The sequence below is a fragment of the Culex quinquefasciatus genome, chromosome 2 (assembly GCF_015732765.1).
Source record: "Culex quinquefasciatus strain JHB chromosome 2, VPISU_Cqui_1.0_pri_paternal, whole genome shotgun sequence".
Taxonomy (NCBI): Eukaryota; Metazoa; Arthropoda; class Insecta; order Diptera; family Culicidae; genus Culex; species Culex quinquefasciatus.
The window spans coordinates 115,743,979-115,766,722 of record NC_051862.1 but is presented as its reverse complement, the minus strand read 5'-3'; the positions used below and the strand labels follow the sequence as shown (position 1 = coordinate 115,766,722).

The following is a 22,744-nucleotide window of genomic DNA, read 5'->3' as shown; positions in this document are numbered from 1 at the left end:
AACACGATTGAAGTTTCTACAATTTTTTGCTATGTTTCTACGCATAAGTGTTCCAGCCTTCCGCATTCATCTAAATGTCCCTTTTCGCTCCAGTTAGCAATTTATAACTTTTTCAAAACCCTTGCCTAAACAACAAATAACACAAGATAATATGTTCCGTAAACAAAAATGATTTCGTGGAATAGTGGGTGGGACAATTGTGCGTAGAAGTAGAGAGATGGGACAAACAATCTTTATGTTCTTTTTTAAGTTTCCGAACAAAGTACAGTACAGTAGTTGTTCGGTAACTGGGCGTTGTTTAACTGGGCGCTCGATAACTGGGCTGTAGCGTAGTTAAAAAGCAGACAAACGTCAAAAAACCAAAACTTACCGAAATGACCGAGGGGTTAATAGATGCAAAAATCATGTTCAAAAAATAAAAAAAAAAACCTTTTTTCAAACTTCAATTTAGTTTCAAGTCAGTATTAAAGAAATATGAAAAGTAAGCATTGTAAATAAATTTGATTAACTTTTATTTTTATATTTCATTTGGAAAATATTATGCATCGGTTGTCCCCTCGTTATGTCTCGTTCAGCCCAGTTAGCGAGCAGCATTCGGTGACTGGGCTACGTTCTCAGCCCAGTTACCGAACAAGTACTGTACTTGAAATTGAAAAAAATAGCAAAAATACAGATTCGTTCTAAAATGGCATTGGACCATTATGCATATAACGGCGGTATGGGTTAATTGAATATATCGCCTTTTTCTGTGCTTAAATAATATTATTCGTTCGAATGTTGAGAATTTTGGCTCGAGCCTCGAGTCGATCTGGCTCGAGATCGAGCCTGAATCGAATCGAAGCTCGAGTCAAAATTGTCAGTGGGAAGCCATTTCGTCCGTACATCCGTGCTGCCAATTTATCTCTTTTGAAAAAGCATATAGTTGACAGACCACCTCATTTTTTAATGCTTGCATTGAGAAACACAACATTCACAAAACGAATTGTGACAATTAGATTATGTATTACATTGAGAGGATTTGGTGCCCTAATTTGTGCTTAATTCCTATCCCTATTTTGCATTTTCGTTCGCAATTTTCTGCCATGTTTTCAAATTCTCGTTGCACATGTTGAGCATCGGTTTGGTTTCAGGGATTAAACGATGTAGCAGTGTATAACATGGAACACAAATTCCGGTGAGGAAACCCAGCTGTGATGCCGCTTGCTGATCCGGTTGATCACGATCCATCATCGGAATGGGCTTTCGGCCCGCTTTCTTTTCCTCGTCTCCTTGGTCATAGAATTCAGCAAATATCACCTGTTTTGAGTAGAGAATTGGGGTTTTAGAATGTCGTTGTAAACTGAAAAACTCACCATTCGTTCATACCTTAACTGTTTCTGTTTGCACTTCCCATGGCTTCGCCGAAGCAGACAGATCAGCGCCGGTCATGGCGATCGCTTGAATCAGCATTCGATGTTCCGATATTGTCCAGGAGAATTTCTCCTCATCAACTAAGTTAGTCAACTTCGCTTTGTTTGGGAAGAATAAGGCGAGGTCAGTTGCTAGGATGCAATGCTTGATCAGGCTTAGTACTTGCTTATATTCACTACTATTTAGCTTCGCAAATATGTTGTGTCCTTCCTAAAAAAATGCTCTGAATAAGACACATCTTATGATTTTATGCCAAAATCAAAGTTTTTCCTACCTGCTGCAGGATAGTGACCGTTTGATTGAAATGATGATGTTCCATTGTTGATGTCGAGTAAATGGCGGCCAAGGGAGCTTCGGTATCTAGCATGAATTTATTGTTCTTCCCGCGGTGGTCCAGGTCATGACAAAGTGATCCAATGAAGAGCGCTAGACACTATGATGAATGTAAAAATAAATTAAATTTAACACAAAACATTGATGATATATTCTATCTATTTTTTTAAGCAATCACGTTTTGGGCACTTCTGCAGATAAAAAGTCGTACAAATTGTTTATATTCAATGGGCTTGTTGACCCTCAAAATTGTTAAGGCTGTCTGACGTTATTTAACAGCTACGTGACCAGAATGTATTTATTCGATGCAAATCTTGTGTAACGCACGTTTAGAGAGGGTGGCAACGTACTTTTTTTTATCGCTGAATCATGTGCGACAATCGAATGACTTGTTGTAAATAGAGACCCTAAATAAGGATCTCTAGTTGTAAATGGGTCGTATGTAGTAGCAGTTATCGGAGAAGAAAGTATTGCGCGTTTCTCTCAAAAGTACACGCCGCGCGGCATTTCAAAATGGGCCGTAGACATTGTGGCCAATGATTTTCTGCACTTTTGGTGCAATAAAAAACATACCTGGCAACAATGCCAGGCGATTCGAAGAAGAAGATCAATACAAACAAAATGCGCAGTATGGGATTTGATAGCGCGCATTTGCCGAAAGTGCGGCGCGTTGTTTCGAGTCTGATATGCCGCGTGTCTTTTTCGGAATAACGCGCAAAAATAGTAACAACTTTGACTTTGACGTTTTCATAATTTTCATTTTTTTAAGTAGCACAATTCTTTTGCTCACCTCATTTGGGCGAAAAACGGCGCCACAATTCTTAATTATGCTGTACATTGTGTTTGCCACTGAAAAACCATGAGTCCAGTTGTGGTAGGGCACCCTTCTGTAATTCTTTTTAACCGTCAGTGTAAATCGTATTATGCTGTTCTGGTCAAATCGTCCCAGCCCAAACAAATCCTTAAACATAAACACGCTGTAAAGAGCCTTTTGATGATCGTCGATATCAAATGGGCTGAAATCGTAGCTGTCTACGCCAGGTATTTTCTGTGGAATTCCGACTTCCAGACATTGTTCCACTTCAGCGTCTGTGCACGTGTTATGGTAGCTTAACACTTCAAGTGCCACACGGTATTTTTGTTCGGACCTTCGTATTTTATCGTACAGTTTTGCGTGGTGCAAGGCTAGAAGGCAAATTTTGTGTTTAATTTATACCTTAGAGTTAAGACTTGACATAATTTACCTAATCCACAGTAAACTGCAAACATTTCAAACGCTTCCTCGTCTTCTTTGTTGAAACAACCCGTACGTTTATTGACCATTTGAACTACTCCAATGACGCTTCCCCGAATGAAAATTGGCATGCAAAGAATTGACTCTGTTTTGTACCCAGTTAGCTGATCTATCGAGCGATTAAATCGCGTATCAGCATATGCATCAACTATGTTTAAAACCTCTCCGGTCAAGGCAACTTGCCCTGCGATGCCGGTTCCTAACGGGAAACGGATCTCATTTGGTGCCTTGCTCGGATCCGTTTCATTCTCAGTTTTGGTCGCTTTACTGTCACAACCTACGTCGAAGATGGTTGCGTAAAGTTCTTTGCTTTTAGAGTCTACCAGGAATAACGAGGCTCGATCCGCATCGACCAGTCGTTGGGCAAAATTCATTATTTTAGAAACAAGCATTTCCATGCTGACCATGTCCTGGAAAATTGACTTCACGACTGCCAACAGAAAGTCGTTCAACTTGCGCTGTTTCAGGCCAACCAAATTCAGATGAGCGTAATGTATGGCTATACCTCCCCACACCAGATAGCTACAGCCGATCTCTTCGTCCTCTTCGTAGAATGGTGCTCCACAATCACGACGCCAGAGCTCCAATACCGCTACCAATGATCCATCGGGATAAACAATAGGCTGGCACATAACATGAGCCATTTCACTCTGAAAAGAATAAAAAAAAGTAGAACAATGAATGTCTTAAATTCCATCTATGTCCTTAAGAAGTATATTTGCGTGCCAATAAAAAAATTACCCTATCCAGCAGATCGCGCGGAAATCGATGATCTACGTCCCCTCTGGATAGACGTAAATTCTCTCTAACCTTGGCGACGTAGTTTGGTAAGATTGCATCCGATTTGATCTGGAGTGGCTTGGGGTCACCATTTTCGTCGATAAAACTGTTACTCAGGCACAGATGAAGAGATTCTGCTTCGGTTGCGTCAGTCAAATACAGCCGGAATCCGTCCGCGTTGACGGCCGAGCAAATGCAGTTGGCCAGTTCCCAGAGCACGTGCATCTTCGTTGGCCGAAGTTGGAGCGAATGGATTAAGTCCTGCAGCATTTGACGTTTGTCGGCGTGCACGCAAAATTTCCAACGGCTTAGGCTAGTCTTTCGGCCATTCTTTTCCGTTTGGGTTACCTTTCGGGTCCTTTGGGTTTTTCGAATCATCCATCGTTCGAGCTGCTCCAGTTGAATTTCGTCCATGACGAAACCGTCCAGAAAATCAGGATTGGCCTGTAGATATTTTTTTACCTGCTGGGCAGTAATTTCCGGATCGTGATTACTTTGGATGCGGTTGTTGAAAGCATCCTCATTTTGCGGCCCTTAAAATAAAATTAAAATTAATGTTGATTAGGGTGACAAGAAAAATTGAATTGGCTCGATTCATTCGGCAAAAAAGTAACTGTGGAGCCAAATCGGTTTTATCGTTGAAGTATATATGGGGAAAATCGCGAAAATTTATGGGGAAAAATCGCTTCAAGATTTTGGCAGAAGGTGGCGCAGGTCTCGCCCAAACTTGTTCAAGTGTGAGATTCTTGTAGAAAATTCAAATCCCTACAACTTTGTCCAAGGGTGCAAGAAGATCCGAAGCTTCGATTATCCGTAGTTTGAATATCCAAATGTTTGTATGGGACTTCGGATAATCGAATAATGAACAAAAATGTTTTTTCGTGTTTTTATATTTTCTTACTTTTAACAATAAATCCGAGTTTTCAATTTTAGTCAAATTTGAATGGTTGATTGCCTCTAAAATTACCCATCTTTGATAAAAAAAAATAAATCATTTTAGAGTACCGTCAACTGGGGCGAATTGGGACAGAAGTTTTGACCATGTCAGAGCACAAAGTTTTTATTTTTTTGGTTGGTTTTGGATAGAACAGACTCAGACCAACAAAATTTGTAAGTGCTCTAAACCTCGCTCTAAACACTGCTGTCCCTATCAGTAGCGTGCCCAGCTCCTCGAGGAAGGTGGGGCAATTATATGGACGTTTAGAAAATTTCGTCGTTTATGGACGCCCCTTGACTAAAATTAAAACAAATTTCTGAGGATGGTGGGGCAGTTGCCCCAACCTGTGCACGCTAGCGGTCCCTATTCAGACTGTAGTCCCGATTCGCCCCAGATGACGGTAGTTTATGTACTATAGCTCGTCCATCAAAATTAAGGCAACCAAAATAAAAATGCTTTTTCGGGATTCTATTATCCGATGTGAAATTTTTCCTAGGCATTCGGATAATCGAGTCTAGACTGTATTCGATGTCCTCTCCTCGTGCCATACCTTCACACTTAGGAGACCCGGGAGGCGGAGTCTTGTCACAAAAAGAACGAAACACGCATGTGTATCCGTTGACGACACCGCAAGATTTAAGAGGCAGTTTTTGTTTTAGAGGTCGTATCGAGGTGCTCCGACTTGGATGAAACTACTCTTCTGAAATACAAATAAGCTATAAGGTCGGGAAATTTGTCTACGCAAAAGGCGACATAATGTACAATAACCACATTGCTGCTTTTTGGAGGTGACTATTTTCATCAATGTGCCAAAATAAAATATCATCAATCTATCTATGTTGGATTTCGAATCTTTTTCTTAAAACTTTTTTCATCCACTCACGCAATTCAGAACATGTTCGTAACCGATGAGAGTTTGTATCTATTTGTCCACATTCATCACAAATTTCACTATCAATTCTTCCAATGTTGTACTGCTTCAGTTTCCGTTTATTTGGCACTAAATAAGTAATTAATGAGTACAAATCAGCTTTATCCTTGGCCAGAATAAAAGTTTGGCCAATGATTATCCACAAAGCTCCCCAGTTTACTTGAGGAAGCTCAACTTGAACACGTGGTTTGAACGAATATTCAATAAATTCCGATTTATCGCTGTATTTATAGTCGGACTACTACAGTTTAAATCTGCAGCTACCATAATCCAATCCTTCCCATTTCTTGTTAATTTTGATGTAAAATTTAAATCTAATAAATATGTTTCGCTAAGGGAGCGTTCTTTTATTACGTAACGCAAAAAATCGGATTTCAGACCTCCCCCCTGGTAACAAAATTTTCATACACACGGAGAAACTGTGCCCAGATTTTTTTTAAATTTTAACAAAAAAGTATTTGTTACTGCCAATTTTCAGTTAAAATAGCCAAAATTCAGTATCAATTTAATAACCTGTTTATTGAAAATGCTAAAGGCAAAAAGCTAACAGATTTTGCGGACTCGAATGTTAGCATTTTTTAGGCTGTTGGTTTTAGGAAAATAAAAAATTAGTTGGTTGAATATAATTGACAATTGGTTGAATATTTAAAAGATGAACTTGGGTTAGTTTACGTCTGTCATTTGAAGTCAGGATTCGAACAAGAGCGGTCGATTTGTTGAGTTTGTGTTGTTAAGGCGTCATCCATAAAGTATGTCACGCAAAAATCGGTCAAATTTAACCCCCCCCCCCCTCCACACTATGTCAAACTTTGTCACACAAGGTTGAACCCCCCCTCAACAAGTACTTCACCTTTTTCCAGACCCCCCCTTGTTTTCGATGGGATTTTTTATATTTTTAAACTCTCATAATTTTGGTATTTTTATCAATTTTAAAGCAAAATTAATTAAATTATTCTAATTATTCATTTTTTAGAATAAACATTGCGGTATAAAAAACAGTTTTGTATCTTTTAAAAATTGGAAGACCTGGTAAAACATTCAAGTATTAAAAAATCTTGAAAACTGTTGTTCCCAGCTTTGTATCTAATAAGTTCAAACCATTTATAGCAGTTTTCTTATGAACACCCTGTTTTCAAAGCATTTATTTTTATCAAGCAAGAATTTGCAAAATATTAAAGATCCAGCTGAAAAAAATGTGACTATATAATATATTTTAATGTGATACCGTCATCAGGGGTGACATTGGGTCTGGGGGTGTGTTTGGGTCATACAAAAATGCAGAAATTTGTATGACCCAATCCCCCATCCCCCCCTAGACCCAATGTCACCCCTGATGACGGTACTTCTAAATAATAGTAAGCAAACAATTTTAGAAAAGAGGATTTAATTTTAATTTAATTGTGTACATTTCAAATTAATATTTTGCAATCATAAAAAAACCTAGCGTGACGTCACAATCTCGCAAACCCCCCTCCCTCCTAAGAGCTTACGTACTTTATGGATGACGCCTAATTGTGGAGTGAGCGGACGTGAAAGGTGAAAACGGTGAAAATCACACTTTTTGTCTAATGTTGAAGTGCCAATTCAAAGTGAACACTGTTGCAACTGTGGAGGTGCAATTGGTGAGTAAGCTTGTTGATGGTTTATTTGCAGGTGATAAACTATGAAGAGAAAGACGAGAACATTCGCAATGAGGACCTCTGATGCGAGGGGACTTCATGGCAGTTTTTGAAGGAAAGGGAAGGGTAGTGAAAGGAAGAGGCGGGCGAACTCATGCACGGGAAAAATTAACAAAATGTTGGATAATCTAAGTAAGTATGGGTTTATTTTTACACAACAATTTATCAATTGTGATTTTAATTGGAAAACTGAATCATCAAAAACCTTCGAACTTACGATGGATACAATTTTAATGAACCATTATGTTTTCAGAATCGTCAACCATAAAATACATAGAAATGCGTACACATAATATCAAAATAAAAATTCGATGATGGGATAGGTCTAAAAACTAAAATTTATAAAAGATATACAAAAGAAGATATCTAATCAGACCCTAGCGCAGCCAATCTTTCGAAGGGATCCTGGAGAGTGCCTTAGGTTAGATGACGCCTAGCACTCTTCTTGTCATTTATTAACATTTGCAGTGCGCCATTGCATTAGAATGCATTGAAACATCACAAGCGTTAAAGCGGCCAGGCCTACTGCGTAAAGTCGTATCGCAAAGATGACTCTAAATTGGGTTGAGTTTGAGCACTGAGTGTTCAAACAACAACACAATTCTGAATCGACAGGGGAGGAAGAAGCGTAGGGACACACCACCATACGCTCCGAGATTTTGGTTGTATTCGTTGGGAGCACCATGCTGAGAAGGTTTTGTACTCCGGGACCCTATGACATTGTATTTCCACGAATGCCCTGGGCACTATTTTCCGTGGTTATAGCGCCACAACTTGCTCATATACTAAAGAAAATATCAATATTTTAAAAATGCTGTTTAAAGAAGACTGCTCAATAAATTGGTGAGTAAAACTCAAAATGTTGTTTTCAGGAATCGGAGTACGTTGAATAAATTGAATCAAATGCAATGAAAGTGTGTTGCCAAAAGTAGTTGTTAAATTAATGCAAGCTTGGTAATTAGCATTATTGATATTTATTCTTTCCTCATTATAATTACATTTATTTTCGTTTCTTTTTTCAGTTTATAGCTGAAATAAAGAATTTTGTATTAAATGACTAATAAATTCATATGTCTATTTGCAGCAAAAGGTTCGCTTTGGCGTGAATTCTGTGTCCAACCACAAGAAAATTACTAAACCTGAAATTTGTTAAACCCTTTCATTATTATAATTTTTTAAAACAATAATTATGCTTTACATGTTCTATAATAACACAAGTTTTGTTTTTATGCTTCTTAACAGTTATTTAATAACTTCATGCAAAAAAAAAAACAAATTAGTACAAAAAGTTAAGATTTTAGGCAGAATAAATGCGAACATAAAAACGAGGAGATCGCAGTAAGCTATGGTCGCGTCCGGGTTGTTTGATTTTTCGCTCCGCGTTTTTTCGTCTTCTGAAGATTTCCGTCAAATTCTTATCGGCTAGTTCTAGACGAACTTGTGAGTGGCAGTGGACAAGGTGGAGATGGTGGAGGTATCCGGGATTCGCGTTGCGTTGCTGCATGTCCGGGAAGACGTCGCTGACCTGAGATAGAGCCTCAATCGCGCAGATGACGAGGAAATCTTGGCTGATTTGATGCGGCCGGATTGGCGGCTCCTAAGAACTTAGGAGCTGCAGGTTGGGACACAATCTGGATGTGTCTTTCGAAGATTTTAAGATTTGCTGATTCTTGGTGAGAGCTTTCCATTATTATTTGCTAAATGATTATATTCCCTTATATTATTATACTATAAATTCAAAACCCTCCTACCCTTTCCTCACTTTCCCATTCCTTAATCCCATTTTGCCCAATTCCACTTCCCCCTAAAAATATAATTATCTGCCAAATTTACACTAACACACCACACCTAACTGACCGGAGCGTTTGGTACGGTATGTCCACGCATCCTTCCTCCCCTGTAGATTCTGTGGAATGTGATTCGTTCACAGAATCCTCTCTGCGGTAAACACAACGCAGTAGGGCTGGCCGCTTTAATTTTTGTATTACATTTTCGGGTGATCTCGGATGTATTGCAATTATTAATATTGACAAGAAAAGTGCTTGGGGCGTAATCTAATCACAAGACTTTCCAGCATGCTTTCATCGGACTGGCTGCGTTTGTGTTAGATTAGATAAGATTAGATTAGAATAAATGCGAACATAAAAACATCCAGCATTTATGTGTGAGGTATTATTTTAAAATTTACTGCAAATTCAATAAATAATATTTTTAGTCGACTGCTAGAATTTTTTTTTCGACCATTCAATCAACAAAAATGGCAATTCCAACTATTTTTTTAGCTACTTTTAGTTACAGGTGGTCAGCAATTTCGGGTTAACAAAATCAACAATCGATTGTTGAAAAAAAGCTGTGTAAAAAATTAACCCATACTTTTAGTTAAATTAAATAAGATATTCTTAGATTTGCCCTGGCCGGTCTCTCCGTGCAAATTTCAAAAAAATGTATGGAGCGTAACACGGCTTCTGACTTCCCCTCCCCTCAACTGCGTTACGTAATAAAAGAACGCTCCCTAACATCGGTCGCAGATATATTTTGCTCCTTTAAAAAAAATTCAAATAATGCTTTACATTTTGATTCTGGGTCGATTAAACCTAAACCTCCTTGATCCACATCTAGATAAATTTGTCTTTTATCAACACGAAAAATATTATTTTTCCATAAAAACATTCCGATAATTTTCCTGATCGTAGCAATGTGCTGATTTTTGGTGGAAAGATTTGTCATAAATACCATAGCTTTGATGAAACAAAAGTGTTAAAGTTTGAACTTTAAAAGGTCCACCAATGCAACTGTTGATTCTGAGAAAACAAGACTTTTTATGATTAAGTTTAACCTTCGAATTTCGGGAGAAGGAGTCAACAATACTCAGGAGTCTTCTTCGTTTCGATCAAATACATTAATTGAGAGTCGGAAGCGGTTATTAAAAATCCTTTTGGGACAGAATGAGCCACCATCACGGTGGGTAAGAAAGGGATTATTATGCAACTTGCATGCACCTCGGAAATTCCTTCTGGAGGTTGTTGGGGGGACTATTCTGAGTCAGAAAAATCAATTCCCAAAATATTCTGTCGGTGAAAACTGGTTTTATCTCGATTTGAAGTTAAAAAACCTAATATATCACCTAAAACCTCAAAAATACGTCTAAAATCACGGTCTAACTCTGGACAAAGATGCACATTTTTATCAAGATATCAATTCTTAGTTCCCAAAATATATTCCTGACATAGTACACCTCAAATCGATCAATTACTTGAGTCCCAGCGTCATCAGGAGGTGTAAAATAGTGATATTTCTAAAACAATATTTTCAATTTGCTCTGGTAAATAAACTGTCATGTCTGAATTCAAAAATTAATGTTGTAGCATTGTTGCAAACAAAATGAAGAACAATTTTGCAGAAAAAAGAATGAAATTTTATCCATTTTCAGTTAAGTTATGTCTATTTTAGTGGGAAAATTGCTGCCAATTTTCAAAATTCTCGATATTTAACTCATTTTTGTTATTAACAGCTACTGCGATCATACTCAGTAGGATGTAACAAAAATTACATTTTGGCGGACATTCTGGGGCTTGTTACGGAGGGCATACTTAACTGAAATCCCAAATATGAGCTTGATTGAACTCTACAGGAGCATGCTTTATGCACTTGAATTTTTAATAAGATTCAACCCGTAAATTTCTTGTTTTATCAAAAATGTAGATTTTTTAGTCATTCTGGTCACTGAAGCGTTTATTTTCAACATCATTGGCGTGTAGGACAGATCCTTGCGCATGTTTTGGTATATATAACATTGAAGTTTTGAGCAAAAAGGAATTTCGCAACGCCTATCTTTTCTGCTGGAACGTTTTTTTTTAGAAAAATTTCAAAACTCTGAACACCTGTACAGAGCTTCAGAGTACTTCAATTCAATATTATCTATACCAAAACATGCGCAAGGATCTGTCCTACACGCCAATGATGTTGAAAATAAACGCTTCAGTGACCAGAATGACTAAAAAATCTACATTTTTGATAAAACAAGAAATTTACGGGTTGAATCTTATTAAAAATTCAAGTGCATAAAGCATGCTCCTGTAGAGTTCAATCAAGCTCATATTTGGGATTTCAGTTAAGTATGCCCTCCGTAACAAGCCCCAGAATGTCCGCCAAAATGTAATTTTTGTTACATCCTACTGAGTATGATCGCAGTAGCTGTCAATAACAAAAATGAGTTAAATATCGAGAATTTTGAAAATTGGCAGCAATTTTCCCACTAAAATAGACATAACTTAACTGAAAATGGATAAAATTTCATTCTTTTTTCTGCAAAATTGTTCTTCATTTTGTTTGCAACAATGCTACAACATTAATTTTTGAATTCAGGCATGACAGTTTATTTACCAGAGCAAATTGAAAATATTGTTTTAGAAATATCACTATTTTACACCTCCTGATGACGCTGGGACTCAAGTAATTGATCGATTTGAGGTGTACTATGTCAGGAATATATTTTGGGAACTAAGAATTGATATCTTGATAAAAATGTGCATCTTTGTCCAGAGTTAGACCGTGATTTTAGACGTATTTTTGAGGTTTTAGGTGATATATTAGGTTTTTTAACTTCAAATCGAGATAAAACCAGTTTTCACCGACAGAATATTTTGGGAATTGATTTTTCTGACTCAGAATAGTCCCCCCAACAACCTCCAGAAGGATTTTCCGAGGTGCATGCAAGTTGCATAATAATCCCTTTCTTACCCACCGTGACCATTGTCTTGATTAATACAAAAAAAATATTTTTATGGACTTGATTTAAATGTCTTATTTCATTCCTGACAGCTTCACAAATCACGTTAAATACCGTCATCTGGGGCGAATCGGGACTACAGTCTGAATAGGGACAGTAGTTGTAAGAGCACTTAAAGGATTTAAATTTGGAAATGGATGTACACATTGTGTTGGTCTGAGTATGTTCTATCCGAAACCAACCAGAAAAATCAAAATATTGTGCTCTAGCATGGTTAAAACTGCTGTCCCAATACGCCCCATGTGTCCTAATTCACCCCAGTTGACGGTACTACATTAGTCGATTTTTTAGTTCGTTTGATTTTTCTTTTTTTTTTTTGTAAAATTAGTGTTCCAATCCAATTAGCAGTTCCAGATGGTTGGGAACCCCTTAACTTGATTACTTACGCCTGCGATTTCTCCAAAGGCCAGCGAAGCTGCTTGCGAACCGGGTTATGATATCCATTTGAGTTCTAAACTAATGCACTTAACACCCAACCAAGTTTCCATTCATCACAGGTTCATGTCAGATAACACTTTTGATTTTATTGTATAAATATTTGTACTTTTCAGTCTTTTTCTTCACTATTAGTTTGATGGTGTGGTAAGAGTGAGACTAAACTGGAGAATTTGGAAGTGTGAAAAACTTTTCTGGAGTAAATTTGTCACTATAGTGTTTCACCTGGGTTGCAAGTATTAATTCTTGATGAATTATTTCGAATCCATTGTCATTAAGCTGCAAATGATGATCGTTGTACGAAGTGGAAATAACTCATTCGAGCTCGTCAATCATTGTAAAAGACACATTGAATGCTTTTATTTGCACTTGTGCAATTGTAGTATGAATTTACACGTGCTTGTAAAAACACCTAAAGGGTTGGATCGGCAACGATACCTGGATATCGCTTCCTTATTGACAAAAGCAATTACATTCAATTTGGTGAAGTCTTTCTATGGCCACATTATCTGTGGGTTTCGCAAACACTCTGCTCCATTTTCCGCGTTTGAATAAATATTGGTGCTGTGATCCCTAGAGAACTGCACCTTCTCAGCTCGATGCCTTTGCAAACCGAAAAACTTTTGATGACGCAAACCATCCCCCTTTTCGGTGACTCGAACTCACTGTTTACTTTTATCACTCCAGAATGCGTTACCTCCATACCACACCAAGTTCGCTAAAGCTATTATCAGTGATGACTATTTATTGATACTTTAATGGATACTTCACACGCCATCAAAGGCTTTCATTGATCACTTTTGCTGTAGAAGGTGCCACTATGAATATCAAATGGTCCATTATCACACGTACATGTTGCACAATGTTATTTATCGAAACACTTTGTTTTCATATCAGGGGACCATTTTAAAAAAGCCGAAATGACACTTTAAAATCCATGAAACAACCTCATGTACATAGTACCTAGTTAAGTTTGTGTCACCGCACCTCTACAATTTATCTTTTTTTTCTACATTTTTATCTAGCACTTTACAAACACCATTATATCCAGTAGTAGGGCGAAAAAATAAAAGATACTCTTTTTATCTTGCGATACTTGCACCCGCGAGGAAAAGGATGCTCATTGCTACGATTCAACTATCAAACTGAGCATCGAGTTTCTTGGTTGAGGGTGGATGTCGTTTATATCCTCCCACTCACATCCAAATTTTATTTACGGAGAGAATTCGCGATTTTACTACGAGCAGCCAGCAAAGAGAAGATTCGTGCAGCGAGAGTAATTTTCCCAAGCGTGGCGTGCACTTTTCCGGCTCACGCGACACACACGAACGGGGAGGCAGTTGGATCTTCGGTCTAATGACTCTATTACTGCGAATAGATTAGAATATTCTATTTCGAGAATAGAATTTAAATGTAACCCATGCCTTTATCCCCTAATTGTTTTAAGAATTCATTAATCGTTAACCAATTAGTATATCTATTCCTGACAGCAATTGTTTTTATGTTGGTAATATTGCTTCTATAAAATTAAATAAATTTAATTCATGGTCGATGCTGCATGAATAGCACTAACCGAATAACTAAACAATTATACCTAATTTTCGTAAAAAATGTGACTTATTTAGGTGATTTTTGAAAAGTTGTGAGACTGGGATAGAAACCGAGATTCGTCATTTTTTGATTGATAGGTACCATAAAAAAATGATGAATCTCGGTTTCTATCCCAGTCTCACAACTTTTCAAAAATCACATTTTAAAAGGGCCAAACATTGAATATTACGCCCATTTAAAAGGCTAGTCTTGATTTAAAAAATTTTAAAATATTTTTTTCGAAAAGATCGGAAAATTTCACAATTTTTTCATGCATCAACATTGAAAATCGGACCATTATTTGCTGAGATATGGTCGTTAGAAAATGGTTTGTTGTTTTGGTGAGATTAAGAAAACTTCAATTTTCGTGTTTCTTTTTCTTAAAGCGGCTATATCTCAGCAACCCGAGGTCCAATCTTCAATGTCTCTTAGACAATTTTATAGCAAATTTTCTGAACTTCTCAAAAAATATTTTTAGAAATGGTAACTCATGGTCACTATTTTTAAAAATTGAAAAACTGCAAATATTTTGCTAAAATGAAACTTTCGGTGGCTATATCTTGAAAACGGAGCCCTTTATCAAAAAATCTGTAAAGTACTTTTCGATTGCAAATTCAATTTTGCATTAAAAAATAATGTCAAACTTGTTTTTGCATGAAACTTCGATTTTTTCCAAAAATCACTATTTTTTCAAAAATTCATAACTCGGCGGCAGATTTTTTTACCATGTTTCTCTATGGCTCAAAAGTTGCGGATGTTTGTCTCCTAAAACAAAAATCTCGAAAATCAAAGAATACGTATTTTGGGATATTGAGTTTTAGTGAAAAAAAAAGTTGATCAAAAAATCTGCAATTTTTTTCCGTGTACCTATTTTTTCTCTCAAAAGTCCTCAACAATACCTACAACTTTGCCGAAGACACCAAATTGATCAGAAAATTCACTCAAAAGTTACAGCTGTTTGAATCTTTACATGCCATTTTTGTATGGACAGCAGCCAAAATTGTATGGAGACTTGTATGGATGAACCAATCACACAAAATAGTTTATTTGGTCACAGGGAAGGCCCCCACAAAGTTTGAGCCAAATAAAAAAAAATACAAATAAAATCCATTTCCGGTTTTGGTAGAGAATTGCTCAAGTGTGCATATTACGTTATAAAAGTGCTAGTCTGCAAGTAAAAAAAATCAACTCGTCTCTCTGAATTCACTGGAAATGTACTTGCCCCATGCAAAATCGTATGACTGCTTGAGTTTTTATCCAATCGAGCTCATATTTGGAATTTAGCCATGCAATGGAGGGCAAAAAGTCAAATTTGAACCACCTTACTATGCAATGCTTTTGAAAATATCTTTTATCCATCTAGAAGTGGGTTAAGGTTGCAGAAGGTTAGCCAGTACAGTGAAACTGGATCCAATTCCTTAACATTCTCATGAACTCAAAAAAGGAGGAATCTCATTCGTATTTGAAAATCGAGATCAAACTTCGAAACTTTGAAGAAACGCGTGTTCTTTTGTTCTATTGAAACATTGAGCCGTAGCTGCACAGATTTAATAAATAACTCCACCGATATCTTACCAACTTTATTTTTAGAATGCTGCTTCCTTCTGTGCCTTTCTGTTTTGCCATGGACAGATTTAGAATGTGGCTTCCACTTGACAGGGAGACTTGGTGAAGTTGCTAGAATAGACAATATTGAAAGCATTAAATATAGGTTGAGGGCTTTTTAATTGTTTGAAATTTGAGATGCCCCCTACACGCCTGTAACATCGTTAAAAGATTTATTTATCAACATAGCCTGAAGCTACGTACTGAAATTCATGGCACTTTTGAATAATTATGATTATTTGATTCTTTAATCTTTACTTTCGATTTATTATTATTATTTTAAAACTTTTCAAAATTTGTTAAATGCATTTTCACCAAATATACACGGAAAGAAGGTTTATCGTGAATCTTACTAATTTTCGGTTAAAAACCCTAAAAAAATTGGTTGTTTTTCCAACCACGATTTTTTTTAGCTGGAAATCCTAAAAAAAATTCCTGGATTTGACAGCTGGATCCAGGTCCTAAAAATGATAAATCTAGCTAAATTTCTAGTAAATTTTACTAATTTGCAAGCTGGAAAAATGCTGTCAGTCTCAAAATCTGTATGTTTTGAGAAGGTCTGTTAGCTATTTTAGCTAGATTTTATGGTATTCTTGCACGTTTTCTAGTTAGTCCAGCAATTTTTTTACTGTTTCAACCATTTTCTTTGGAATAATTTTCAAAATTTCCCATTAATGCCACCACAGCGGAAACCTTTTACCCAGCCTCTTGGCTGGTATAGCTAGCTTTTATGCTGTTTTTGCATGAATTTTGGTTAGTCTTACTAGTTTTTTTTTAGCAAGATTTCAAAAAAAAAAATCATTTTTGCCCAAAAAGCTGCTCGTATTTACCCAGCCTTTTGGCTGGTTTAGCTTGTTTTTTCGTTGTTCTTGCTAGGTTTTTTGGTTAGTTAAGCTAATTTAGCGATTATTCACACTAGTTTTTAAAAAATAATTTTACAAAAAAAAGGCGTTTCTGAGTTTTAAGTCTAAATAAGTGCTTTGGCCTAAGTACTATTACACGGTTCAATTGCAATTTACCTCCAATTTTTGCGGTCCAAATTTTCATCCTTTTCTCACGCGCTCAGCTAAACTCTGGTGATCCGACGTACTGCGAAGAGGAGCAGGAACCAGGTTCGTTAAAGATTTGGGCGGATTTGGCGGACGCAGCTCCAGCCCGTGGTGGATTCAGAGGAGGATTTGGTTCTCGCGACGGTGCCGGTGATGGCAAGATCCGCACCCATGGAGGATATGTACCTGATGTACTCGCTCACGATCAAAGAGTTCGAGATCATCGATATTTCCATGAGCCGCTCGCTCAAGGACGAAGTGCTGAAGATCATGCCCGTCCAGAAGTAGACCCGTGCCGGTCAGCGTACCCCTTCAAGGCGTTCATCGCCATCGGTGACTCCAACGGCCACATCGGTCTCGGCGTCAAGTGCAGCAAGGAAGTGGCCACCGCCATCCGTGGTGCCATCATCCTGGCCAAGCTGTCGGTCATGCCGGTTCGCCGTGGTTATTGGAGTAACAAGATCGGCAAGCCCCACACCGTGCCCTGCAAGATCTTCGGCAAGTGCGGTCCGCTCCTGGTGCGCCTCATCCCGGCTCGCCGTGGTACCGGCATTGTGTTAGCTCCGGTCCCGAAGAAGCTGCTCCAGATGGCCGCGGTATCAAGGATTGCTACACGCTGACGCGCGGTTCGACGACCACGCTGGGTAACTTAGACAAAGCTACCTACACGGCCATCGTCAAGACGTACGCTTTTCTGACGCCCAATCTGTGGAAGGACCTGCCGTTGGCCAAGACGCCGTACCAGGAGTACGTCGACATTCAGGAGAACACCAGCAAGACCGGCCAGCGCATAATTGAGCTGATTACGGCGAATAAAAACAATTCAAGCGACCTTCACGGGTAGTGTTTTGTGGCGAGAACTTCAAAACTTGGCAAATTTGCGCGCGGTTTACTTGGATCGAGCTTGCAGCTGACTGGTTTTGTTTGTTTGTTTATGTTTTGTTTTCACAAAAAAAATCTGTGAATGGAGCACCCGATTCGAGTGGTAGAAATGACAGTTCTCCCATAAGGAATACATTGTAGAAAAAAGCAAAAACTGCTCGAATGGAAATGCTCCATTGACCGTGTACACGATCAGATTTAACTATTCATTTTGTAAAAATCGAGCAGTTAGGTGTCGAATGGAGCACCGGATTCAAGTGGTACAAATATGAAAGTTCTCCCATTAGGAATAATTGAGTGGAAGTGCTCCATTGTGATGCATATTTTTTATTAATAGGGTCCTAAAGCTCCATGTCAATTTAATGGTAATTCAATTTTGATTTCTTTATTTTTTCATTGCTAAAAAAAATTACAAGAAAACATTTTACATATGGTACCCTCACAAAGAGTTTTTTTGTGAAGCAATGCTGCGAAGTATTTCTTTCAAAATTTATTCAAAAATCCACTTAAACCCTATTTGGGCGTACAAAAAACCATAGTACTTAAAAAAGCTTTATCCTTGTTACAATAATATTAGCTATTAATTTATGTTGTTTTACGTTTCAGATATTTTCATCTTTAAAATAAGTAGTCTCTTTAAGCTTTTTTTTCAATAACGATATTTAATTCAGTTTTTAATCTACAATAAAACTTTCAATAGTTTTTCTTCCTTATTCCCACCACCACCATCAGGAGGACCAGCTTTAACCTCATTGCTCTCTGAAAAAAAAATATGTTTAAGAACATTTAAACAATAAGTGATAGTTTAAATTCTTACTTAACGTAAGCCAACAATGTGTTGAGGCAGGTGTAATTGTGGTCGCTCGACGTGTTTATATTATAACAATATTTTTGGAAAAAGGTCCATGTTGGTTTAGCATCCGGAGTATAAGATGAATTAAGGACCATCGATAGTTTAATTACTCCGTCGATAGCTTCCAATAATCCGTTTACTGAAAAATATCTACCTTGATCTAAATAGATCAGGTATTGCCTATTAGCGCTGTTTATTAAGATCACATGTGGCTGTAAAGTTAATTTGTGTTCTCTTAAAATGTTTCGATATTTATCCAACGCCGATTCCAATTCTGCAATTGTCTGAAATAGAAAAACATAATATAAGTATTCAGTTTGTAGTCTATAGTTTTTAATTTTCAGTTTTTAGTTTTTAGTTTTTAGTTTTTAGTTTTTAGTTTTTAGTTTTTAGTTTTTAGTTTTTAGTTTTTAGTTTTTAGTTTTTAGTTTTTAGTTTTTAGTTTTTAGTTTTTAGTTTTTAGTTTTTAGTTTTTAGTTTTTAGTTTTTAGTTTTAGTTTTTAGTTTTTAGTTTTTAGTTTTTAGTTTTTAGTTTTTAGTTTTTAGTTTTTAGTTTTTAGTTTTTAGTTTTTAGTTTTTAGTTTTTAGTTTTTAGTTTTTAGTTTTTAGTTTTTAGTTTTTAGTTTTTAGTTTTTAGTTTTTAGTTTTTAGTTTTTAGTTTTTAGTTTTTAGTTTTTAGTTTTTAGTTTTTAGTTTTTAGTTTTTAGTTTTTAGTTTTTAGTTTTTAGTTTTTAGTTTTTAGTTTTTAGTTTTTAGTTTTTAGTTTTTAGTTTTTAGTTTTTAGTTTTTAGTTTTTAGTTTTTAGTTTTTAGTTTTTAGTTTTTAGTTTTTAGTTTTTAGTTTTTAGTTTTTAGTTTTTAGTTTTTAGTTTTTAGTTTTTAGTTTTTTTGTTTTAGTTTTTATTTTTTTTTTGTTTTTAGTTTTTAGTTTTTATTTTTTAATTTTGAGTTTTTTATTGTTCAGGAATGTTAGTTTTATAATAATTTGAAAAAAAAGTACCCCCACAGCACGAACACAAGCGTTTAAACTTTCTTCGTAGTTCGGTCTGAATTTTTGTTTGACGGTTCCTGGAGGCAGACAAGCTGTCAGCACTTTGATGAACAGGTAATCACCCAATTTGTTTTTTTTTTGAATTCTTCTAGAGTTAATTTATGCTGCTTGTTTTTAAGATTTTCCTCAGCGTACTTGCACACCTTATTTCTAAGTGTCGGCCAAGCTTGAAATATATCATTACTTGCCGACGGAAACATAAAAGAAAAATCAATTTTTATCTGAAATAAAAAAAAATGATTTTCACTTTGAAGAAACATTGTTTAAATTGATTAAATTCATACCAACTCTATTGCTTTTGGCGTTTTCAATATCGACCACTGGTCATCTGCCCAAAAATCAACTATACGAGTGTACTGAGACGATTTGTACATGGCCAATCTTAATTTAAAACTAGGGTTTCGGTAAACACGTCCAACCGGTAACGCCACTCAGCGTTCCGCGGTCGTCTCTGGACTACGATCACCGTTGAGGTGTTGCTAAGGGCGCCGATAGAGGAAAGCTGGTTGGCCCGAATGGACCATGGATGTTCCGTGCGATCTTTTCGAAGCGTCGTGCGTCGATTCGTTCCCGACAGTTGCAACTTTGGTGGCTGTTAAATTTACTTACATTACAGTCGTAAATGGCAACAATCACTGCAAAACACTTTACAGAATCACTTAATTTCACTTAGCGTCACAGCACCTCACTGTTTAATTCTTTTTGCGTTAATTTATAAAACATACAACCACTCAGGATTCAAGGCAAACATGAACTGACAAGCGAATCCGTGAGCTGTCATTTCTACCTAATTTGTCCTTAAAATTTAGATAAAATTTAGCTAAAATAGGAGCTCTTTTAGCAAAAATTTTACTGTCAGTGGAATGCAGGCAGTCAGTTGCTGTCAGCAGAACAGCAATCGGTGTTCCTAAATTTCAACAACAATGGGTCCTAAATTTTTACTAAATAATTAGCTGGTACAACTAAAAAAGTTGTGTTTTAGCCAAAAACGAGCCAGCTAATTGCGATTGTTAAATTCACGATGGAACTCCTTTCCGTGTAGATTCAATCAACGTCGGGGTTACTTTCCGTTTAAGGTTTTAGCCAATATTTGTAAATTTGGCTCTACATTTTAAAGTTGATCTGAATCTACGAAATGTGCCTATAACTAGGTCTATAAACTCCAAAAGTTGTACCGTATACCTAAATAAACAAACATCCACTGTAGTGTATTTTCTTTTATTACCCCTGATGATGGTAACTTGAACAACTTACCACTGTCTATCATCCCGAAGTATCAAACGTTTTTATTCTAGTAGAAAAGGTTCGTTCTTGCTTGGAGAAAGGACACTTTGAAACTGGTGCCCAGTCTCAATCTAAAGTCGTCGCGACGCAAGGCTTCCGACGAATTATGTTTATTTTTCGTGCAAATAAGAGCTCCAATTTCCTTTTCCTTTAATTAGGAAAAACACGCAATGCTTCAAAGTGTAATAAATAATCATGAAACCCATTTATGTATTACTCTGGACTGAATGTTCAACTGTTTATGTGCGTTTGATTGTAATTTGAGTTCTTACTTGTACCGTTTATCGAACACTGGCTAAACGATAATAACTTTAATATCATGGAAAAAAATTCATGTAAATTTACATTATTTATCATGTACCAATAGGTATCATTATAAATGATGTATATTTACATAAGGTTTATTGGAAATTTGCATTAGTTTTGAAAATTTACATTAGTTTTGGAATTTACATTAGTTCAAATCAATTAATTCTGATTGGCCAATGGGAATGAGAAGCTCGACATGGATTGGAATAGGAAAAGGGTGTGGCCTATGTTCTATTTTAAGATGATTGAAGCGGACAGCAAGGAAATTCAGATTTTAAAAAGTTGTTTCACAGGTAGGGGACGCTTTCTCGTCGATGGGTACACAGAAAAAAATATGTGAATTTACTCGACACGGAAAAAATGAATCACATGTATACTCAGTTGATGTAAACTTGAAATTTGACGTAAACAGTTAAATCACACGTAAAATCAGGTTTTTACGCATAATTTGTTGCAAATTTACATCAAATTGCATTTAAATTTAAATTTTTAATGACGTGCAAAATTGTTACATCATAAATGATGTAACGTTCGGAAATATTTTTTTTTGTGTGTAGTTTCGAAGTCAACGTTTGACAGAAATACATTAGATATATAATTTACATTGAATAATTAGGAATTTACAGGAAGCCGAACACGGATAGAAATTCATCAGATTTGAGTTTCCATGCTCAACGTTTCCATTAGATTCATGATTTACATTATAATAAAGGAAGAAGGAGTGGAAGGAACATGCAGCAGGAGTGAGGAAGTTTCGTGCAAGGAAAAGGAAGGTTCTGGGGGAAATGAAGTTTGGGGACACAGGCCGTCGGTGATCCGGGACGGCCGAAACTTGTGTCCAGTGCGTGGACACCTTCTGTGTCGGTTAATGGAAGACCCCTAAAAAGCTAGTTCAACCAAATATTACACTTACAATGAATGGCCCTTAGCTTCTTCACCTCCTTTCCCCTTATAACTGCCAGCGCCCTGTCTGGATCTATCAACCATGTGGCAAAAGGTTTGAAAAAACTGTTGTCGCGATCTTCATTTCTGTCTCTCCTCTTTCTGTCCTAGGTTAGCTTAATATTTCTCGCCGCAAATTGCCAATATAAGCAAATAATTATTAGAGTTAGATAAAATTTTATACTAAGTAGTTAGTAAACTTTATATTCAATCCAATTTTTTTTAATCAGTCAAGGATGCCTATTTGGAGTTGGGAGACTGGATTCATGGTTATTTGGCAATAAAAAACTTTATTTATGTAATTTTTCGGAAGAAGTACAAACTTTGTTTGCACCTTTTTCATTTTTGTTATAGTATTTGTTATATAACTTTTTATAGAAATCATCTATCCATGAGCTCAGGGTGGCCACTCAAGTCGGGAAATCGGGAAAGTGAGCATGAGCATGAGCATGAGAGACCACCCATGGTTGTCCTTCTCCGTTGCTGAACAGGACCATAATATTCTATCATCACAACCGGTCATACGCTTCAACGATGATGATATTTCCCTTATCAACAGCATGCATGAATGCGCTGAAAAGATAAAACATCA

At 36.7% G+C, this 22,744-nt stretch overlaps 1 protein-coding gene and 1 pseudogene across 8 annotated transcripts; one reads left to right on the top strand and one right to left on the bottom strand.

Annotated features, from left to right (window-relative positions):
• Positions 1–924: 924 nt before the first annotated feature.
• On the bottom strand, positions 925–20,925 carry LOC6041391 (probable 3',5'-cyclic phosphodiesterase pde-5). Of its 8 annotated transcripts, none has more exons than XM_038254014.1 (8): positions 20,872–20,925; positions 15,754–15,855; positions 3,779–4,350; positions 2,988–3,687; positions 2,534–2,928; positions 1,685–1,843; positions 1,366–1,620; positions 925–1,296 (listed from the first exon to the last, which is right to left on the bottom strand). In XM_038254014.1, the coding sequence occupies exons 1-8, from the start codon at positions 20,882–20,884 to the stop codon at positions 1,051–1,053; spliced, it is 2,442 nt and encodes an 813-aa protein (XP_038109942.1). In that variant the 5' UTR covers positions 20,885–20,925; the 3' UTR covers positions 925–1,050. The 8 variants fall into 8 exon arrangements, with proteins under 8 accessions (XP_038109942.1, XP_038109941.1, XP_038109943.1 ...); XM_038254013.1 differs by lacking the exon at positions 20,872–20,925 and adding an exon at positions 16,803–16,902; XM_038254015.1 differs by lacking the exons at positions 15,754–15,855; positions 20,872–20,925 and adding exons at positions 12,540–12,752; positions 12,814–13,751.
• On the top strand, positions 16,844–17,676 carry LOC119767288 (annotated as a pseudogene).
• Positions 20,926–22,744: the final 1,819 nt, after the last annotated feature.

Coding starts and splice junctions, on each gene's coding strand:
- LOC6041391 (XM_038254013.1), bottom strand. CDS start 16,830: ATGAAAATTTGGACCGCAAAAATTGGAG. Junction 3,688..3,778: donor CGCGCGATCTGCTGGATAGG/GTAATTTTTTTA, acceptor TATTCTTTTCAG/AGTGAAATGGCTCATGTTAT. Junction 1,844..2,533: donor CCGTTTTTCGCCCAAATGAG/GTGAGCAAAAGA, acceptor CATTCATCATAG/TGTCTAGCGCTCTTCATTGG.